At 40.7% G+C, this 23,450-nt stretch overlaps 1 protein-coding gene across 6 annotated transcripts in view; it reads right to left on the reverse strand.

The window, feature by feature from the left end:
* The window catches only part of CARMIL1 (capping protein regulator and myosin 1 linker 1), a 196,000-nt gene that overhangs the window by 11,628 nt on the left and 160,922 nt on the right, over positions 1-23,450 (reverse strand). For 4 of the 6 annotated variants that reach the window (XM_074876828.1, XM_074876838.1, XM_074876808.1 and 1 more), the window contains exons 30-35: positions 18,062-18,079; positions 13,823-13,889; positions 13,312-13,508; positions 9,193-9,299; positions 6,484-6,916; positions 1,254-1,332 (exon numbers count right to left, since the gene is read on the reverse strand). In XM_074876828.1, coding sequence (XP_074732929.1) covers positions 1,254-1,332; positions 6,484-6,916; positions 9,193-9,299; positions 13,312-13,508; positions 13,823-13,889; positions 18,062-18,079 — 901 coding nt within the window. The remainder of the gene's footprint in view (positions 1-1,253; positions 1,333-6,483; positions 6,917-9,192; positions 9,300-13,311; positions 13,509-13,822; positions 13,890-18,061; positions 18,080-23,450) is intronic. The other 2 variants (XM_074876819.1, XM_074876800.1) reach the window with 1 other exon arrangement.

A 23,450-nucleotide genomic window follows, 5' to 3' on the forward strand; every position in this document is an offset into this window, starting at 1 on the left:
GTGAGGTGGGGGTGAAATGTGTTATATACAGAGACAAGGACCAGAGAAAAATTGGAGTCAGAGACACCCAGCTACTCTAATGCCCCAAGCACAGACTATTCTTGCTCCTCTGACTTCAGTTTGATGATATCAGGAGACACATACAGTATACAAGGTTCTCCTCAAAAGACAAGCAGGCTTTAAAAGTGCCGGTTTATAGAGTTCAGCATGCTTTTAATATGCTGTCTTTTAAAACTAGATTTAAAAAGGTATGAAGTGTCAAAATTAATTTCTGAAGTGCTCAGCCAAGATGGCTACATTTACATTTTTATTTCAGCCTTGCTCCCATATGTTTTGGCAACCCTATATGCTGTGCTTGCAGGATACCTACCACTGCTGTTGAGAAATAAGACCTGGACTTCCTAGTTTAGCCCACTCCTTTCAGTCCTGTGAATGTGGTACGCACAAACCACCAGAGCTGAATCCTTTTTGAACACTTCGCTGACCAGTCCAAAAGTATGCACAAAGACTAGAATTTCCTCTTGTCCTGAGATGGCTGCACTGTAGGCACTGCCATGTCAGGGCCTAGCACTACAGCTTGACAAAGGGCACAGCAGGACTAGGTGCAGAGGGAATCAGTGCTGTAAACCCTGCAAGGCTGAACTCCACTTCGTGTACAACGGAGAGTTGTTTTGTGCATGTGTGCAGTGTTCAGGGGTCTCCACAGCTTTGCAGACACCCCTGGCTTCGGTCAAGCCGGGTAAACCCTGGGAAGAGCCCGGTGCCATTGCCCAAGAGATGTCTATTCTAACAGCTGAAAGCCTGGACTACTCAAGCTGGTACGTGCACAGACTACTGTAAATCTTGCAAATTGGTCATATTTAGGTCATCAGATATATTTAGGAGTTCCACTTCTTTGTGCACAGACATTTTTGCTGGCTCCTGGGTTCAGCTTCAGCTTTGCTGATCCCATTACAAGTCAGCATCCTTTCGAAGGTGCCCCAGGCACACACACCAAGTACCTTCCCTCCTGTGCAATGTAGAACACAAGAGTAAAAGCTGAGCCTTCAACCCAGCCCTAGAACCGACTTCATGAGAAGTGCTGTCCCACACAGTACAAGAAGTGAGCTTGTTTCTAATCCTTTCATATGGCATAGGCTCATATTTCACTTAATCAGTTGTAGGCGCACAATCTGGAGAAGGAAGTAAGATTTTTGAGGTTAGGCATTTTGCATTTTCTAGAAAGAGTTTATATCAGGAAACTCAGACTGTACCTGTACCACTTCCATCCAGTCGTTCTGAGCTCACCGCTGTGTCAAAAGACTCTCTGGAAGTTGTGTCATTCCCAAGTTTCTGAAAGAGTGAGAAAAGCTCTCATATTAATAATATATCTGTAATTAATACAACTCAGCGCTTCTGTCAGGAAAAAAGCTCTAATTTGGAAGCCTTAAGGCAGAGAAAGCAGTGATAGTAATAAATGGTGGATTCTCTCTCCTTGTTTCTCTTTCAGGTCTTGGAGATCCAAGTGGGAAGTAAACTATGCTGATTTGTAATTAATGCTGCCACATGTCTAGCAAAGCTGCCTCCTAAGCAACAAGTCTCCTAATGTACAGAAGTAGAAACTGAAGGTGCTAGCTGGAAACAAGTCTTTTCTCCAAAGATAGCTCCATATTTAAAAATTCCTTGCTTAGGTTTAAAATAAAGTCTTTCTCTGAAGATTCTGAATATGACTGCTGAAAGGATCTTACACTCCTTCATATACAAGAATAAGTTCTTATATTTTAGATAAACCTGCAACTACAGAAGTAGCAGCACTCACATATTTACAGGATTCCTCTAAAACCAAACAGATCTTACTTACTGAAAGGTGTTTAAAGCTACGCATCACAAGCACTGCTGGATGCTCAGCACCTCTAAAGAAAGGGGGCTTCTTGTTCATGTGCTGATATTCCAGCTAAGAATTTTATTCTCAAAAACAGCTTTCCTATTATCCTAGCCTCAAAACAAAAGGTACAAAGACTTTTGTCATGTCATAGCTCTAGCCGAAGTGAGCTTGAAACCTGTGCATTCACCAGGAGAAGCTTAGATATGCACCCAATGTGCTTGTAAAAGAATCAGCCTCCTTTTATTGCTACCAAAGCTGAAGCAGAGGGATAAACAGGAGGATACAAAAAGTGCATAGAAATAAGCACAGGATATACTATGACAGCCTTACAAAGATGACACTAGGCAAAAAAGTGAGATTTTTTGAAACTAAAAAAGGGGGGATAAGACTTTTGAAGGCAGCTTCAATCTTGATCTTGATTTGCTATTTCACGACAGTTAGTATGGCAAATAATTTAAAGTGAATGATTCGTGCTGATGACCACTGCATTTGGTTATATACCCATGTATAAGTCACATCGACATGTTCAGGACATTGCAACTACTGCTCCAACACTGACTCTGCATGACTCGTGCTGGGATCTGGCTGCCCCATAGCATTCAGAAACCTCCACCACGTGCCATGCAGCATATGTCAAACATAATCACTGCCCTTTGGAGCTTACAATCTGAAAGACTGCTAGGTAAAGCACGTAGATAAAAACTGGACAACAGGAAATGTAGGAAGGACGAGAACAGTTACAAGTAGCAAGAGCACATATTAATGATAGAAAAAATTTACAGATTTAGAGTGAAAATAGTATTTTAAATATAAACATAAAGGAATGATCTCTAAATATCCATGCTGGCCACATGTCTTTCCCTTGTGGTGGTAATTCAACACAGGCATTTCAAGAGAAGCAGATTCTGGGGAGTGACAGAGAAAACGGTGCGGCTGGTCTTACAGACTTACCGATACCTCTGTTTTGCTCATGTAATCTCACAGCCCCTAAACCAAATCCTCTCTTCAATATAACACAGAAAAGGATGGGGATGCTGAGTGCCTGCCATTCCTGTAAGACCTGGCAGGGTAATGCTACCTCCCGACCTCTCCACTAAGTACAGGTGTGCACTTAAAATGGCACACTGCTTAAGGAGGATGCTATTAGAATTGTCATTAAACTTGCTGTACTGTAAAACTACCCTGATACAGATATAACTATCCACTCTAAGGTTTCTATTTCTACAGGTTCTAAGGAGAAAATCATCTGTATATTAAAAACCACGTGTAAACCAAACAACAAAGTCTTCTGGTCAGAAGCACTCTAGAAATGTCATGACTTGCAGGGCCAGAATGGTAAGCTATGGTGCTTACGGACAAAACAAAGTCCCCTTCAAAGCTAGCAGGAACATTATGCTTTTTACCACTGGGTGAAAACTCAGGTTTTATTCCCATTTCTTGACTGTCATTGATATTTGGGCTAAATTCTCACCTCTCCACCTCCTTAAGTCACATGTTTCCTTGTAAGACTGTCTTAGCTATATAGTTTCAAAGGGAATACCACTCTCCCCTTACTGGATTTTTCTTCCATACCTTGGGAAAAAAAAAACTTTTGAGAACCGGATTTACCAACAATTTCTTCATGGAATGTGAATTCTCATGAACTTTAATCAAAATACTCACTTTCCTATGTAAATATTGAAGATATATGCCCAACACTTAGCTACACTATATCACTTGAGAGCTGTATGACAATATGAAAATTATTTTCACTATAACTCCTTCCTCCCTCCCTAGTTTTGGGACTACTGGGGAAATATGACCATGTACAGAGACAAGTACAAAAGCCAGTGCTGGCACCTCTAGTATATATATCTCATAGTACTTAAAAATGCAATTAGGATGTTAGCGTGTTTGGCTACCTACTCTACATGCATTACAAACTGCTTACAGTCCCAAGACAACACTAAACACTTGCTGCAAAAATTTACTCTGAGAAACTGTCAATCATGTCAGATAAATGCAGGTGAATTTATCATGTAGAAAGATAATGACCAGGCTCTAGTTTTAACAGGAACTCATGCCAGGTTGGGAAATACTGCAGTTGGGTGCCATCCAGAGTGAATAAACAGATGATTTTGGTCTGCTCATAGTTTTTGCTTGAGGCATTTAAAAACTCAGTCTGTAAACACTAGATGGAGCTAAAAGATCTTTTTATGTACACCTAGAGGCAACACTAATCTGCAAATACTCCTCTCTACCATTAATGCCAACTTGCACGTTGTATTCTAAGCAAAAGAAAACAAAAAAGCATTTACCATCTTTCCATCTACTGTGCACCTGCTCATCACTTTTATCTGTAACCAGACTGCGGTAGGGTATGAATGAAATAGTAAATTCCTTCTGGTTTTGTTTTCGTGTAAAATAGCTCAGAATATAAGCAGCCATCTGTACCTTAAAGGAAAATACAATTTCATATCATACTGGAATTCTAATAAATTTGAAGATGTCAGGGAAGTTGATGTTACCCATCCTAAACAATGTAACAGCAGCGGGATGCTGTCTTCCATAGCTCAACCATCAGGATACTGTATGATTTTCACCTTCATGAATATCATGAATAGAAGTACAAACCAAAATTATTCAATACTGCGAGCTAGGATGAAGTATGTGAAAAATTCTATTATACAGTAGTTCAATTTTGTGTGGTCTGGGTAACATTAAGAATGGATAACTCAATGCCCTGCTGTGTACAGATTCCTATTTCAATTCAGTTTTCTTGTCACTCTTTAAAAACAACAACCAAACCCCCCCTATTTTTGCATTCCATAAATATCAATTTTTACAAAAACTAACAAAAAACTAAGATCAATAACATTATTTTCTTGAAAATTAAGCCTGAAAGAGGAGGAATAACCTTTCCAATTAGTAAAAAAGCAAAGGGTGAAAAAAAAATACTGGGAAAAAGCAATAACTTTTCTTTTTGATAGATGAAATTCAAGTTTTCAACCAACACTACGAAAGCTCAAAGAGGACTTTTACTCTCCCCACTTAAAAAAAATTACACATGCCAATAGTCTACCTTAGTCACATCATTTCAAATCTGACTAACTTTAGATGACAAGTGTTAAGAACTTGAAGAGCACCAAGCATACATAATTAATGCAGTTGTAAAAATTTATATAATCTGAAGTAGCTTGGTATTCTAGAAGTTACAGTCAGAGCATCACACATCCAAAATCATATGGCATTTTACTTGAAAACTTGGTGTTTTAGAAATCAACGAGACTATTCATGGGCACTACTCAGCACCAAGGAGAAAGATGGGAACTGCTCATTTCTTTAGAAAAATTGTTTGTATGCTGAGGATCTCTTTAATGAGCCATAGACTACTGCATTAATTTGAATCTGCTTATTACAAGACTTCAGTGTCTGCAGGAATGGTTCAGACATCATGGCAAGCACTGTAAGACTATGAAGAAAGGTAAAAATGAGCTTTGGGTGGCTTGCTCAGTCACAGCAAGACAATTCTGCAATGTGTTAAAGGGGATAATGCTGGGGAATAGATAGTATCTGAGTGCTCTGCATGTTGAAGAGAAAGAGAAGAGTGGAAAAAGGCTGATCCTTTGGTAATTTTAGAACATGCCAACTGCTGCTGGGAGGAAGTAGGGGATGATAATGGGGAAGTTCAATGGGAAATGGGCATCAAGCAAACTAGGTCAGCACAAAATGCTTTGGAGCAACACACAGATATTCCACTCTGCACGTGTGTGAAGTGAAGCAGCGTTCCTGCCCAGCATCAGCACTTCACAGAGGAGAAAATTAGAGAGAGCAAAGGGAATCTGGACAGATAATTGGGAATAGATTAATTTTTTTTAAACATATGCTTATTTTCTTTGAGTGTTAGTATTTAAAATATAGAAATCAAAGGCATAATTAGGTGTGGTACAAAAGGACATAAAAATATAAAAGTGCAACAAGAAAAGTATAAGCTGAATAGCTGTAAATAGTGTCTGGAAGTCAGATTTACTTCTCTGCATGGAATATATAATTTAAAAACCAGTACATCTCTCCATCTTTCTACCTCACCTTCCAAAAGAGAAGAGTACAGATAGCTACCACTGTAGTTAACTCTGCCAAACACCTGAGGTACTGGTGGGCAGGGGGCACACAGTAAGAAGTCTGTCCTAGCTTTACCTTTTGTAAAACATGCTTCTATTACACACGAACAAACCACATATCATATAGAGTGGAGACGTCCAAGCTGTGCTTACTAGTCACCCCAAAATTACACTGTAATACATGCAAACAATTATGGGTCATCTTCTGCGCTTATGATGGCCTGACATCAAGCGCAAGAGATGGTGTCACCTCCTCTGCAAGAGGAGAGAAAATGCAGACTTAAGGGTGCATATCTCCTGCTCCACATGTGCATCCTAGCCCTTGGCCAGGGTATCTGTGTTCAACCACGACAGCAGAGAGCAATCCTCTTGCAGGAACACCATAATCCTTGGTGGAAAGCAGGACTGATGTGTCAAGCCCCAGCCACCAACCCTTTTAGACCCAAAGACACCTCCCCTGAGGACACCTAGCTCTCGCTTATTTTGTCAACAACTCAAGAGAAATCAAATTGCCTTCACCTTCTGAGCAGAAGCTGCTCTCTTCTCCTGCTTGGCTTTCATTTCTGCGAGAAGTCCACTGCCCATCACCTGCACGCCATACCTCCGGCCTCCTTGTGGGCTTCCTTTGCTGTCACCCCTCTCAGCCTTTGCTGCATCATCTGTCTGCACCTCTTCCAGTGAGTCTGGCGTCTTTAACTCCTCGGATCGCTCTGTACCACCGTTCTGCTCTGTAGGCTTTAGCTCCTTCTTGCTTGTGTCCATAGCTGGACTTTTTGCAGCAACCTTGGGTGAGGAGGGCTCCTCTGCTACTGACACAGTCTGGGGACGTTCAGATTTTGAGCCTCTTGATTTGATTAAATTAAGGAAGCCACTCTTCCTTGAGTCCTTTTTCTTCTTCTCATCACCTGCTTCACTGGGCTCACTGCTATCTGAACTTTTAGTTGATGGTCTCCTAATAAAAGACACAGACATTTTAAACTCATCTCCACTCCCCTCCTCCCTCTCTTTTAAATAGTACCAAATGACCTTCTCCTGGGCAAAGCCAATCTTTCGTATGATCCATACGTTGCCCTAGGCCCAGCCATTAGCTGGTGTCTCTAAATTAAAAACTGGACAATTAACATTTATCATACTGTCTTGAGGATTCTTGTGCTGGCCTTGTGCATGGTATAATGAAGAGAGGCAGCCATTTCATCTGCACTGGGCACCTGACTGTTTCCAACACCAGACAGCTCTGCCCAAGCAGTCTATGCACATATGTACTGGGTTTGCATGGCAAGGTTTTGGTAGCAGGGGGGCTACAGGGGTGGCTTCTGTGAGAAGCTGCTAGAAGCTTCCCCTATGTCCAACAGAGCCAAGGCCAGACAGCTCCAAGACAGACCTGCCGCTGGCCAAGGCTGAGCCCATCAGTGACGGTGGTAGTGCCTCTGGCATAACATATTTAAGAAGGGGGGAAAACTGCTGTGCAACAACTACTGCCAGAGAGAGGAGTGAGAATATGCGAGAGAAACAACTCTGCAGCCCCCAAGGTCAGTGAAGAAGGAGGGGGAGGAGGTGCTCCAGGTGCCAGAGCAGAGATTCCCCTGTAGCCCGTGGTGCAGACTGTGGTGAGGCAGGCTGTGCCCCTGCAGCCCATGGAGGTTAACGGTGGAGCAGAATCCACCTGCAGCACGTGGAGGACCCCACGACAGAGCAGGTGGATGTGTCTGAAACAGGCTGTGACCCCGTGGGAAGCCCACGCTGGAGCAGGCTCCTGGCAGGACCTGTGGACCCGTGGAGAGAGGAGCCCACGCTGGAGCAGGTTTGCTGGCAGGACTTGTGACCCCGTGGGGAACCCACGCTGGAGCAGTCTGTTCCTGAAGGACTGTAGCCCATGGAAAGGACCCACCAGTTTTTATCTGCCCATTAGTAAAAGGAGAACAACTGATCCAGGCACATGAATCACATGGCTTTTGGGGGATCTTGTCCCTTAAGGGCCCTGCTTGAAATAAGAACTAGTTGACATAGCCACGTTCTCTCAGTAAGGAACACCTTTACAGTGCAGATGTTCATCCTCAGAAAAAAAAAACAAACAAAAAGCCAACCCCAAAACGACCCACTTGCCAGTAAGATTTTCTACAGGCATCTTATGAGCACACCTGAAGGGATAGCTGGGCACATAACACATCTGCATAAGAGCACCCCAACTGGAGAGAGAGGCACCGGTGCAGCAAATGAAGCAAAGATCCTTAGGAATGGGGACGGGCACACAGGGATAGTGCAAGTTCACAGGGACACCTGAAACAAGTGGCTGGTAGGCACCCAAGGGAAGCACAGGAGGATGCAGTAAGCCTGTGAGCACCGTGAACTTAAGCTGGCTAATCTGTTTTTCAAAGCTACCATAATTTTACCACTACACATAGTATATCACACATGGCTTCACATGTCACTATAGATATTTATAACTCAGTGACTTTAAAACATTTGATTTTCCTGCCACAGCTATCTGCCAGTTAACACCTACCATCTTCCTTAATGGATGTCACATACAGCACAGAAGGTGTCATTCCAGGTTGTCTGGAAATTGTCCTAGCTTTCTCATTTATTTATGTAAGTATTTGCTATGTGTATGTGCACAAACATGCAAGAATACAAGAACATCTAGGTGCGTGATTCTGTAAATATACAGCCAGCTACAAAGAAATATAAGCTGTGTAAGCCTTACACAAAGCTGAAGGAGACGTATTTTTCAGATTAATGTATTGCCTAAACCTGGAATACTACAAATTGGTCAAACACATCATTAACGTACTTCTAAAATGACACAAATCTACTGTCATCTATCAAAACACTGTGCCCAGCCGCAGTCCTTACTAGACAGAGACACCCATGTGTACTACTAGCACTGGAGAGGAGATCCTCAACCAGTGTACAGCTCTGCTTCTGCTCTAATGAGCTCCACTGAAGGCTAAAATGAAGTCAACTGATTTATAAAAATACACATTAGTCAATAATCCCCCCCCCCTCCCCGCTATATTAAAGCAATTTATTTCTAAGTAGTAATTTTTAAGGGAGGGTAACTGAATTCACAATGTCTTGACTACTAAGGTATTTTCTGACTTTGACAACAGCAACCCTGGGTATTGGGAACAGAAGTTAAATACAACTTTGAAGTGCTATTTGTCCAGCTATCAGGATAGGTTGTGGTTTTTTTAATTTGATTTTTAAAAAAATTAAATTTGAACTTACTTTGAATCCATTTTTGTCACTTTCTTAGTGAAAAATTCATCCACTCCTTCATCCACTCTCCCCATGAGGCCATTCTGATCCCCTTCTGGAGGCACTCCAGCTGACACCTGACAGAAGGAAAACTCTCTAGTATATAATAACCTTAGCATATTTGTTTCAATGATATTAATTAAGAGTTAAGACATTATAAAAATTGCATGTGCCAACCAAACCTCAGTGCAGACAATGGAATCACCACTGGAATTCCCCCTTTAGTCAGGCCAGCTGACTCATTACATCAAGCAAAAAGTAACTCAAAACACCAGTGACAAATTGGATACTGCAGTGCATGAGACCAGGAATCAAACGCCCTGGGCTTGTGAGAACAGAACACTAGTTCAGTTAGAAAAGGAAAAAAGCAGTTAATGAAATTGGGCGGTGACCTGAAAAGAAAGTATTTTCAACAGCTAGATGTTTCCCTATTAACACATTTTGGATTTTGGATTTAGAGATTTAGAAACAGAGCTCCAGCAGGCTAACAGAGCCTTTTAGAAGTCATTCAATCCAGCACTTTCAAAAACAGAGACTCTAAATACAGAATCAGGTGTTTCACTTTAGGAACTGAGCACAGATTTTCACTGAAAATGGAAAACCTGCTCTCTTTCTTTGGTTTCAATGCCCATGTTTTGAATGTGGGTGACTGGAGGCATCTAAACCAGGCTGACCTAGTAATACCTGCCAACCACAAAGGCCCTGTGAAAATTAGCTGGTGACTCTGCAGCCTCCTGAAGATGAAACACGCCATCTCCTGGGAGGATTTCTCACGTGGTCTGCTCCTGTAACATGGCTTTGATGTGGAAAAGCTCTATTACCAGTAGAGAGACTTCTTTCAATTTAAATGCCGTATGGAAACCTTTTAGATGACTAGAGAGGACTCCACAAGACCCAGCCCAGTTGTATTCTTAGTAGTACTAATGACCAGGAATCAGTCTGCCACAAAATAGCAGGGTTTGTAATTTGAAACAATTTAAATCAAGGAATCTCCTAGTTGCTACCATAACTCAGAATAATCCCAGCTTCCCTTTTCAGCTGGAATACATACTCTTTTCTGTGCCTCTAAAAAGAAAAATAAATACTCTTAAAAGCTGCTGTTAACATCAAACCCAGCCTCATTAAGCCAGGACAACAGATTGCATATGAACTAATGCTTTCTTCCATGGCTGAACCTTGTTAGAAGCCTATTATTTACTTTGTTATCAAAGATAATAGTTAATATTTTATCAATACTGCTGTAGCATTGTAATACTGATATGAAAAGAGCCCACCTGGAAATGACTGCTTTGTTGCCAGTCAAACTGCCTATTTTTAAAAAAAAAAAACCAGTTTTACTCTAAGAAGTACAATGACTTTGCAGACTTCCAACTCTGCCACCTTTGGGGTCTTCTGTAAAGAACTTGTGTAGCTGGAACATCTGACACTAGGCAGCAATGCATATACTAACATCTGTGTTGATCACACTAGTGCTGGTTGTCTCAATGTAAATATTTACCTTCTCAGTCAAAAAACAGTTGACACTGACATTTCAGCTGAATCATGTCAACCAAAAGTGGCTGACACATATCAACAGAAATGAGGAACAATTTAATATTGATACTGGACCCCTCCAGATAGTAGGAACAAACATGTAAGTATCGAAGGCAAGTGCATCTCCTGAAGGGGAAATAATGCAGGAATCCAATGATCTACAGTAAATGAGAATATCTACCTTAAAAAAGAAAACAGGTTGCATCTGAAAAAGCAGCAAGTTCCTAAAACTGTACTAAAGACATACACAAGTGTTGAGGGCCCCATAAGCTCCTCAAGGCACAGGGTTTTCTTACAGATGTTTATTGTAATGTCTTTTAGTGATCAACATTAATGTAAAAGACTGAGCTCTGGTTTATTCTGTGGTTTACGCTCCTAACACTAAATAGAAAAAAAAGTTAAGTTTTCATTTGTGAATTTTATTTTATTTTTTTAGCCTAAGCTTAAAAGTGAACTTTCGCTGTTCCTTTATTAAGGAAAAATCTGTCATGGAAGCAGAAATAAATAAGATGAATCACAATCTCTTTCATACATTAGAGATTAACCTTTTTGCTGTACTAAATCTTCACACATGATGCTTCAAAGAACTCATGAGGTTAAGATCTCACAAAAATCTACATGATACACAGCTGTTTCATTGTATTGCTTCAAAGCTACTTGGGGGTGGGTGGAGGTTTTCTTTTTGTCCCGCTCTTTTTTTTCTCTCTGAACACTCATTTCAGTAAAAACTCTGACAAAACCATAAATCCTTCTTTTGCCTGCCCATCCACCCACCCCAAGTTAAAAGTTTACATTTTTCCCTTTTCTACTGCATTCTTCCTTTTTCTTACATTTTTTAGCTTACAAAAGCCAAATCTACTGTTATGATCGTCTGAGACCCCTTAAATTACTAAATGGAAATAATGGCAACAGCAAGCAACCCAACAGACCTGCTTTAAATGGTAGAAAAGGTCAAAATTTTGCCTCTTGTATTTCAAGTGCTTTTTCTAAACACTGCTTTCTGTATTCTCAAAGTGGCAAAACCAGCAGCAAATCAATTCTGCAAATAATGCCACAGTCCACTCATGACTCTGGCCTTCAAAATTTGGCTGTTTCGTTTTTGAAAGCATCAAAGCAAACATCTTTCAAAAATTTGTTATGAGGTGAGAACTAGTAAGGAATTAAACGGTCCATAAAAACAAGACAGGGACAAATGAGTTTAAGTAAAAAAGTTCCTTTCTATTTCTGCAATTAAATAAACCCCTAATTTCCTAATTAATTTAATATGGATGAGCATTCCCACAACACTGCACTATCATGGGAAATAACACTTCTCCTCTACAAGAAGCAAGCTTTTTGTTTCTGTTGAGCAAGATATTGCATGTCCTAGTTCCATGCCTGGTAATGAAGCACTTGCCCTCCTGTGCCCCCCACTCCTTCCACACCCCTGTGTAGATGGCACAGGATGTGCCGAGTGAGCTTGGAAGAGAGGCAAGTTTAGCAACTGGGAAAACATGTGCATTCTGCAGAATTGGAACTGGAAGAAGTAAACACAGATGAGTTTTCACTACAATGCGGAGACCAGTCTGTCATTCTGCTACCTCTACCCTTCTCTGTAAAGTACAAGGGAATAGAAAGTTGGCTTGAATATCCCCTCTGCTTGAGGGTTTCTTCATTTCCAAGAGGTGCAAAAAGCACTCTACTGCCTGATATGATCTTTCCCAGCATTAGGGAAATTTTCAAGGGTCCTCTCCACCGACAATTCTCAGGGAGCAGAAGAGGCCACAAGCGTTCATTACTAGGCAGCATAACTCAGAGAAGCAATGGCTGCCCCTTGATAAGGGTTACTTATCGTATCAGCTGTGCTCTGTTACCATGAGATAGCTCTGTAACTCATCCAAATCTGTCCTTACATACCCCGAAGACATACCATCACAGAAATAAATCTTTATTGATGTGGTATGCCAAGGAAATGGAACTGTGGGAACTCCACACACATATACTTGGGTTCACACCAATGTCTTTTGCAGACAGACAGTGCTCTTCTGTTTTGCTTTTCTAAGGCAGGCTCCAGCATGAAAAGCAGATCTGTGACTATGCAGATTTGCTGGCCCAAACACTATCTTTAGTTAAGGAGCTGTGGGAAGCTGGGTGTCACAGAGTAGCTCCTCTGAGAGCTGATAGAAATAAGAATTCATGCCAAGTTGCCACATCTTAATGCAGGCAGAAAAAAGGATTAAGACTTAACAAACGCTTGCAATATAATTGAAAAGTCTCATGATATTTTGCACGTTTCCTGTGAAAGCTCCAAGTACCTCCACAAACTGCTTCCATGAAAAAACAAAAGCAAATTTAAAAAGCATAAAACATATCCTGGTTTTAGGCTGTGTCAAACAAGACAAAAAGCTTGTAATAGGGACTGCACGCTGAAAGACATGAATACCAGAAGAAAAATGAAGTAGTTGCTTATGGCTTTTAAAACTTTTAACAGTTGTCCTCATTACACTGCAAGACCTGACTCACAGCAAAAAGCAATCAAAAGATGACATCGCCAGCAATATTTTAATGTAGACTCACTGCTGCTTGGCTGGGCTGCTGCTTTTTATTCCTTTTGGGCCTTAATTTTGTAAAGTGTTCCAGTTTTCTCCCTTCTTCTGATGGCAGCTCTGAAATGAATCCAGAAGTTCGTTTGTCTGGCCTGCTGGAAGGAAATGGTGGGTCTTCTATATGGATAGGTACTTCTTCCAGTGCTTTATCTAGATCAAATTCCATTTCTAAGAGAAATCAAAACTTTCTAATTAGACTTAACATGCTATTTAAAACAAAAGACAATGCCATTCCTCTCTTTTGTGGTAAATAAACACATTTAGAGTTAGAGAACTCAGCTGCAACATGTTTGAGAGCAAAGCACTGTAAGCAAATATTTACTACCAAACACATCAGCAGAGTCACAAGACAAAGCAACCAGTGTGGGCCTCGAATACAATCCAGAGGAAGGGAGAGTCACCTGTGCTTTTCAATCAAGAACTATCTAGAAGAATCTCAGGTCAGCAAAGAAGCAAAAAGGTTTTAAAAAATTCTCACTTACCGAAAGCTCTGGACACTGGCCGGAGCATTCTACTGTGGATGCTTTTCCTTTTTGATTTAGGAGTCATCTATCAGCATAAAACAAAACAAAAATTACTTGAGCAGACAGAAGAAATGACAAAGAACACCTTCTCCTTTCTAACCACAAATTAGTTCTTCAAGCCTGTGTATCATTTTGAGATCTGATTGGGTTTAACACCAGGAGGGAATGGGGTTTTTTCCTCCCCTTCTCAAACATTCAGAACGTTTTCTAAATTGACGTTTTGTTCAACTGATTTTGAACAGAACCAGGGAGGTAGTTTATTCTTCCCATTAAAACCATAGGCTGTACACAGGATGATTATCTGAACTGTCCAAGCATTAACTCATTGATCCCCAACCGTAAAACAAGGGAACTATTAAAACCTCACCTCTGCATTTGAGATCACGAGGCACAGAAAATTTAATTACTGCATCCTGTATGGCACAGTTAATGACAATACCAGGGATAGTCTCCCCCTTGTTTTGGCTTTTATTTTTGATACAAAACACACTTCCTCAGTTCATTTGTAGTGACATGCTACTGGGAATGGCTAAAATTCAGGTATCTATGTCTCTGCATACCACAACATAGCTCACCAAGCTTCCCTAGGAAAATGAAGTCTCGGAGCACACAGCCCTTCTTCAAAAAGCAAAAATACCATGTCAGTGCTAGCAATAACTTCAGCAAACACATGACTTCCCTGGGTGTTAGAAACACTAAGAATAGGTGGAAAGTTACCTTGGCATACATTCATCGTAGTTACTGAAAGTTATGCCCTATTATTCTTCTCATCTTCACATTCCCAGAGAAGAGGAGTATGTTGCCGTAAAAGCACAAGTACCCAGAGACTTTAGAGTTGAGTTTGGTTTTTTTGGAAGAAATTTGCCCTTATTTTCTTGCCTGAACCCTTCTGAAAGTTTGCATGGCAAGAAAGACAGTTTTGCTACAGGAAATGCATGTGTCACCAATTCCGAACCCCTTAACATAAGTTCAGCATTGTAAGACTTTTAAACAAAAAGTTGATCTGCAGGTTTTCTAAAGTTAATTTAAAATTACTCTGTTTCTGCAAAGATGGGCTCCTTTTGAGGTAGAGTTGTACATGCTGGCTTTGGTGACATACTTTCATGTCCTTGCTAGTCTTGAAGCCTAGTGGCTTCAAATCTAGAGTGTCAGACAGGAAGCTGCTATGGCTCACAACTCATTAACAGAATTTTTATCAAGTTTAGTAGTATCAATTTTATATGAGCCAGAAAAGACATAGTTGGCATTGACATTTCAGACAAATCATTATTTAAGGTAAATATTTGTTAGTTTTTATGTATGGAAAGTTCAGTGCACAGACTTACATGTACTATATTCATATTCCCATCAAAGTAGTCAGGAGGATTATTATGCCACTATTCACATGCTCAGGGTTATGACAGATTTTCATAACAGGAAAGTTATTACCTATCATCTTCTCAAGACCAGAAAAAGACTTGCAGGCTATAGAGTGGGAAGTGATAGTACTGTCTGGGCAACAAAGCTGTTTTTATTGCCATGCACATCACTGGGAAAAAAAGATACCTTTAGCTGTTGCAGGTTTCCACTTCCACATTTGATAAGCATCAGTAAATGATACAATAGTTTCAAGACCAGCCAGGAAATAGCTTGCCACCTGAGCAGACTTACCCTGAAACTAATGAGCAGGCAAAATGTTACTGCATCAAAAGGTCACACATTACTTTCAGAGTTACCAATACATTAAGAGCAATGGATTCGATGGCAAGTGGCCTGAGAGGTGCTGAACTTTTTCATACAAAATTGCAGTGGATTGTGCAAGGGGTAGGCAGCTGGGAAGCCTCTGAGCTGCACACCTCAACAGCTGCCAATTCATCACCCAAGCCTGAAACAACCAAAGGCATCCACACCTCACACATGGAATTGTTGAAGCGGCTCAGCATTTGGGGGACAGCAATTAGGAGTCACTGTCAGTAGTCCCCTGGTTTTATTTCCAGTCATCGCCCACTTCTTTTGTTAATGTACATGTGTATACATTTTGGTCTGCTTGCCACGTTTTTTTGCTGGTGTGACCGGAAATGACATCTAGTAGGATATCACAGCAACTCGTGCGCTAAAGATCAGAAAGGAGGACAGAAAACAAGGCTGATGGGAGACCTCTGATCGCTCAGTAACTTCACAGCCACAGTCAGTGTTCAGAGTGCTCCTGGATGAACGCAAGACAAGCTGAGAGCTGCAGTGGCCCAAGGCACCAATGCAAAACAGCACGGGGCAAGTTTTGAGGTTCCCGTGCAGGGATTTAAATGCTCCCAGACATCCCCGACAGCCAGAAATAGAACAATTGCATCTTCCATCTCAGACAAGAAAATGCCCCCAGATGACCCTGCAGAGCTTGTGCTGATAACCATAAGCCAGTCTCTGGATCACTGCTATAACTTACATGTCAGCTTGGCATGATCCAGCTTGGTTGCTGGGGAAAAAGGCTGAGGGATAGAGATGCCTCTCATTTGCTCTAACAGCATGAGTAACAGCTATACATACACTTCTATTTGAAAACCTTCTGTTTTCTAGCCTGTTTAGGAAGTGCACTGATGAAAGGCTTCTTGCCAAGTGAACTTTCTAGATCACACACAGAGCAAAATGGGTCAAAGCATTAATTTAAATAGGCCAGTGTGCTCTTTTTACAAAATATTAGACTTAATCTCAGCTTAGTATCTTAGCCACTGTGCAGTATGCTACAGCAGCAGAGCACATGTCACTACCAGAGGAGATATCTGAATTCCTAGGGAAAGATCTCTGCCTCTCCCCAGCCTGAACCCCATTTCCCACAGTTCATGGAAGCAGTTTGGGTTTGGCAGACGCACACCTGCCTTCCCACCACCTCTGGCCACACAAGCACAACGTGGCTCTCCTGCCTTACAATGCACTTGTGGCCTTTACAGGGGAATGGCTGTTAGGGTGAACCTCCCCTCCTTCCACATCTTCCAGGGACTTTATATTCTAGCATCCCATCTCCTGAAATTCCTCCTTGTTTTGCCTACTTTTCCATGAGCACACTGTAGGCTGTCTGGAAGAACAGATAAAAAGATTAACTGCATCTCTGGGCCTTGGGAAACATCTTGGAAGTCCGCATGCACCTATGCCACTGAGCTCTCTGAAGATGGCTCCGTGAAGGTACTCCTCTGCCAGCAAATCACCACCACGTTCCCAAATAAGGGCTTATTTAGAGTTAGGCACTCTCATGCGTCCAAGCTAACTTTAAACTCCCAGGATCTCTTCCCATGATCACTTTTCCAGATTCCTCCCTTCTGACTTCCTTCCTCACAAAACTATCTGAGCTCTCTTGAGTTTTCTTAAATTATATTACCAACTGTGGAAGAACACTAGTATCTTGGGAATAAAACCAACTAAAATCACTTAGTTTTGAGTACTAGAAAACAATGTGCTTTTAGCAACAGGGTCTTTATACTCTACATTCCTTGATTATACAGATAATTGAAATTACTCTCAGTGCTGAGGAATATGCTCATTTCCATGTTTTCTCCTCCTCCAAAGTAATTTATATTCAATCCTATTAGATACAGGGATGCTCTGTGACCTTCCTGTCACTTCCCTTTCAAAAGATTTCAAACAAACTAATAAAGAACTTCCCCCTCCCTCTTGAAATTCAGATCCCCAACCAATCTCCCTTCAATCCTCCTTCCTGCAAAACAGGAGTTTTCAGCTTCAAGAATACATTAAGGGCGACAGCACAGAAAGGTGAGAACAGCAGTCAAAAGCTCAAGGTGATTCAACTAGACACAGAAATCACAACTGACCAAACTGTGATAACCCCTGACATCTTTCACCCTAGTGGCAAGAAAGCCCTAGTTTATGCCCATTTTTAAGCCATTCTTTCATTAAGCTGGATGATGCTTGAATATAACCAAATCAACAGATGTTCTTTCTGAGCAGTAACATTTGTGCTTATACCTCCAACATCAGCACTTTGCTTTGGTTTGGTCTTAAAGCCAAGGGGTGCTTTAAATTCAGATGCTACGCTAGCTGAACCTTTTTGTAAAATCCAATCTCATCCCTGAACCACTGCCTATTTCATTTGTAGGTGCAGATGGATGGCACTACAGTCTCCCAGGAGACTCACAAGGCAGTACAGAGGCAAATGGAGCACAAAAACGTAAACACATAGGCCAGAAACAGCAGAGCTAAAAAAATACTTACACTTGTACAGCAGAGAGTCTCCATGCAGCAAAAAAGAAAGAAAAAAGAATATGAATGGGGAAGACAAAGCAATAGCAGTTCTCAGGAAAGGAGGCAAAACCAGAAGTCACCAAAATAAAGAAAACTAAAGCCAAAACACTTAGAAGTCTTAGCAGGAAAGGTAACATGCAAGAATGAAGTAAAAATCCCTTGCCATTTGGAGGTGCTATACACTCTGTGTTTCGAGAGGATAACCAGAGAAGTATGTGATCTCTCTTGTTTTATCTATGTTGGGACAAGTTCAGGTTTTCAGATGTTTGTTTCCAATATATGGCACTCATCAATGGTGCCAACCTGCCACCTACTGTCCCAATGTACTGTGTTTTTTCATTTTGCTGGCACCACTAGGGAGAAAAAAACTAATTCTGTTATCTCCTAGTCTGAAGGAAGCTTCTGAATTAAAGTCGGCAGGTTGTTGTAGAAAGTAGGAGAGCAAGGAAAACAAAACATAGCTTCCCTTGAAGAATGAAAAGGAATATGTCTGCTCTCCTGAGGTTTAAATAAACCTAATCCAAAGCAACAGTATTTCTCCTTCCCATAAGGAGGTTTAGAGGCATAGGCTTTCAAGCGCTTTTGTCACATTAGAAGAATGCTATTCCATTAATAAAGCACAACCTTCCCTTCCCCTTTCAAAAAATTAAAAGAAAAAAGAAGCAGCACAGCCATCATATGAAATGAAACAATGCCATATCCCATCTCTTGTGTGGCACATGACCAATCACACTCTTCCTTAATTTAGAGTAAGAAAAAACAATTATTAGAAGTGCGGTTTTGTCTTCAAGTTGAATGGGAACTGCTGCTATAACAACACTGCAGGTATTAGCAGAGCGTTTGTGGCAGAAGTCAATAGTCATGGTCTGGATTAATCTTCTTGGCAAGAAAGTGCTGCATTTTAAATGGATATTGCACTGGCATTTAATTATCAGCAGTGAAAACAGTCTGCACATAACATGAAGTTCATAATTTAATTGTTGAAGGGATATTAAGGTCAGTTTTTCAATGCTTTGACGTTTCAACAATAATGATCTACTTGTCACGGTTTATACTTCTAAGCTTAACTGTAGCTAAAAGATTTAAAGATACGACAGGCTATCTTTGAATAGCAAGAAACAATGTTCTTGCACACAGCTCCACTCCTTTATTTTCCTACTGTCCTCAGGGGTTTTGTTTGTTTGTTTGTTTTGTGGGGCTTTTTTTAAATTTTATTTTCTTTTACCTTCAGAAACTTTGGCTTTATGCAGGAGTTCTCAGCTAACAGCGATTCAGGCAAACTGCCTCATTACTCTCATTTTTGTATGCCATCCATACACACATACACTCTTACTCCGTTTCCCTGTCAGAATCCATGTTCTCTCTTTCCTTGCCCATCTTCTATACTACCATTCACTAGGGCTGCTCTGAGATTGCTGAAGACACTGCAGAATCCATTGAGAAGCATCTCAAAAACTGAAACCATCTTAAAAATAAATCTCCAGCACACTTCAAAAATAAATCTGCAACATGTTTTTTCTTTCAGACAGCCTGGCATTCATGGTAGTACTCCAGTGTGTTCTGAGTATTTAATGCATAGGCAGGAAAGTTATTTATATTATAAAGCAGCTGGAAATGTGATTAGGACCAAAGTGCAAAGCAATACATATATAAGAGGAAGCAATCCCATGATCTGGGGGAGTTACGGTCCATGGTCCTGACCCAGCAAGGGCTTATGGAAACTCCTATCTTCCACACTTCAGTGATCTCACCTAAGTGAGTGTGACTACTGAGCTGCTTAGAAGTTGAAAGGTGCTAAACAGCTTGTGGGTGGGGAGTAAGGAGAGGGATGGAGGAGAGGGAGACATACAGCAGGCAACAGGTTAGACAAGGAAGCACCATTAAGCAAAGCAAAGACTAAAGGGACTTGCCTGAAGTCACCAAGGAATCTGGCTGCTCTGCAGGGAACCTAAAGCCCATCTTCAGACCCCTGAAGTATTACAGACTGTGAGGCCACCATTCCCTTCATTTGCTCTCAGCATAATTGCAAAATAAAGTGTTCTGCCTCCCAGAGTACATAGGCCATTGGTAAAGACAAAATGCCAACCCACAACCAAAAATCCCCACCAAATTCAACACAAACAAAACTAGAAATTGGATCAGGTAATCATAACAATGTGCCAACTGGGAATGAGTTGTCAGAAAAAAACATTTTCAAGGATTCTTCTAGAACATTTTAAAGTGATAAATTGTTTAAGCGATAAATAAATAATAAATTTTATTTCTATATTAGAAATAAATATATAAGAAATAAATTTTATTTTTATATAATATATTTTTATGTTTAAGAAATAAATTTTAAGTGATAAATTGTTTCAGTTATATGTATTTTGTGGGGTATGTCTTTTTAAGAAAGAGGCATAAGAAAATAAGGCATTTTATCTCAAGTTCTGCTGTTTTCTTTTGCTGTAAGGAATCCTGACCTGTAAAGCTGCCATGACACCATTTCATTCAATTGACATTTCCCACACTTCTAGTCTCCTAACTACCTTTGACAGAGATGTCACACATCTGTTGTCTCATTAAAAAAAAAGAAAATCCTCAGGTATTCATTATAAAGCAAAGCAGTAAATTGACCACTTTGCTTTTTTTGGATATGAATCTTTGGACACACAAATGTCTCACCATCTGTATAGAAGAAAGCCTCAGAAACTAGAAAGTTGCTATTGCTTACCTCAACTGCTGAAGATTTTACAACATGATTTCCAGGGTATGATTTCCAGGGATTTCCTGGCTGGCAGAAATGTAGCTATATACTTCCCACTAGCAGTGAGGGTAACCTGAATCACTGTCCTTAGAATCTCCCCCTCGAGTGCCATTGTCCTTGGAAAGTTAAATGCAATGCTAAAATCCATGACAGCTAATAGAGCATTTTACAGTAGACAGGAGAGCAAAGCCACTAACACATCGTTTAGAAACCAAGGCCAAGCTGCAATAGGCTGCTGTTTGTTGATACAGCTGCCCTGAATGTAGCAGCTGTGCATTTTTACACCAGCAGAGGATCTAGTCCTGACTTCATATATCAGAGTTCTGTCCTCTATATAGAAATACTATATAAAAATATAGATATTCTAAATAAATATGGCATACAAATAATCCACACATGACTTTAAGGAGTATATTTGTTTATTTCCTTCCCTTCCTCAAGAGTTGAATTTCTAGAGAACGAGCCATGGTTCAGAATTAATTCAGTTAGTCTCATCTAAACCAGCCTGACCTTTAGAATTACTTTGTACAGCAACATTTTCTGAAAGAAACAGTATAGCACTGCAGTAAGATAAGCTGAATAGATTTGCCCTTGAGCTTGTTTCATTTTACTAGCCAAGAAACCTTTGCTTTTCTACTTGCTGAGATGTGGCTCATGTACTCTGTGATATTTCACCAAGTATTTCAATATATTCTTTTAATTAATAGTTATGTACTTGCATCTTTCAAGTCATGTAAAATTCCTGCTAATAAATATTCCTGCATATAAATATCCAAAGCTTTTATTATGAAGAGTAAGAAAACCACATGCATGAATTAAACTGAACAGTTCCTAAAACTATTACACTGAACCTTTTATTTCATGTTCTGAATGAGTATCCTGCAAGGAATTCTTGCCTGCAACTACCACCTGCAAGAGAAAAAGCAGTTCTCCGTATCATCAGTTCTGTTTTCTACTTGCTCGTGAAGAGGCTAGCAGCATCTTCTACAGCAGCTGGGCTTTAAGATGAACAAAGAGGATGGTTCCAACTAATTTATTTTAGTTTTTAACTAGAACGGAGAGCTGCTGCAGGTCAAATGGCACAAACTATCTCTTTAAGCCACCACAACCTGCTTGCTTGTGGTTGTTCATTACCTACAGCTGGCAAACGTGGATGCAAAAATTACTTCGTTCATGACCTAAACGTCCATATAGTAAGAATAAGAATCTCTTAAAATCAGAAATATGGAGGGGTAGACATCCATTTCAGATATTCTTGGGCAATTCTTTAAAAGACAACCGCTACATGTTTCAGGTGCCCTGGGCAATAACATCATTAAAGCAAGTTTGAGGCAAGGTACTCCCCTAAATGGAAGTGTTCAAAGTCAGGCTGAATGGAGCTTTGAGCAACCTGATCTAGTGAAAGATGTCCCTGCCCATGGCAGGAGGGTTGGACTAGATGATCTTTAAAAGGTCCCTTCCAACCCAAATCATTCTATGATTTTATGAATGTGAACTGTTCTGACTACTGCCTGCCCTTCAGCTTCCCAGAACTGAGAACCAACACTTCTGCATCTCTCCTTCTTTCCAACAACCTGAAGTGAACAGCTACCAAAAGGATAAGTAGTCACCCAGGCAAAAACCACCAGTCATCTTCCCACCATCGTTAGACCCTTTGGGGGCTGATGATGCATCGCTTGCACAGAAGCAGTGACATTTCAAAAGAGAAATGCTGCAGGGAGACTCATCACAGTGAATCAGATACAGTTTACCCTGGACGGGAAAGTGGACTAGTAGCCTCCCTGCTCAGAATTATGATGGGAAGGTTTACCCTTGACAGCCCAGACATACTTGAACTGCTGCTCTTCTCTCATTCAAGTTTGTTTCAGACATCTTTCCAGGATGCACAGTAAATCTTTATACCCCTCAGACACTTTCAGATATACTTCGTGAACTTAAACATTAAAAAACCCCAAACCTAACCTTCTGAATTTTAAGTCCTGTCAGGAACTACTATGTCAAGATATTTCCCTATTAAAAACAGGAGATATCTTGATAGGCAACTAGCAAATACTCTAAGACCCTGTATGGGAAACAGAAGTACTTGAGCAGAGTATATTAGTTTCTTCTTTAAAACAAACTGATAGAAAGGATCAATCATAACTACCCAAGAGAGGATGTCAAAACTAGAGAAACTAGCTGGTCTATGGAGTGCCAGCACCTAAGCGTGATACACGGTTTAGATAACGCTGCTTGGTCCAACAGTCATGGGGCAGCACACAAGCCTAGGAAGGACAGAAACACCATGAGAGAAGAGGAAGATGCCTACCCTGCAAAGCAGGACTGCTCACTCACAAGTGTGGAATTAAGTGCTGGCTGGCAACAAGGCACTGGATTCTGCAATTTCTCAGAGAGTATGGACAGAAACTTCCCCTGGAGTATTTAAGTACCATGGCATTGGAAATGACCCACAGCTAAAATGCACAAGATAAAAAGAGGTTCTGATCAGCTTTGAATGGAACTACCCTGGCTTTTCAATTGCTTTGCCTTTCTATCCTGCTCATTCCTTTTAGTTTTCTTTAACATCTCCTTACTTGAAGATTTTTTTCACCAGTTTAAGTGCTTTTGGTTTCA

The sequence above is a fragment of the Strix uralensis genome, chromosome 1 (genome assembly GCF_047716275.1).
Source record: "Strix uralensis isolate ZFMK-TIS-50842 chromosome 1, bStrUra1, whole genome shotgun sequence".
NCBI lineage: Eukaryota > Metazoa > Chordata > Aves > Strigiformes > Strigidae > Strix > Strix uralensis.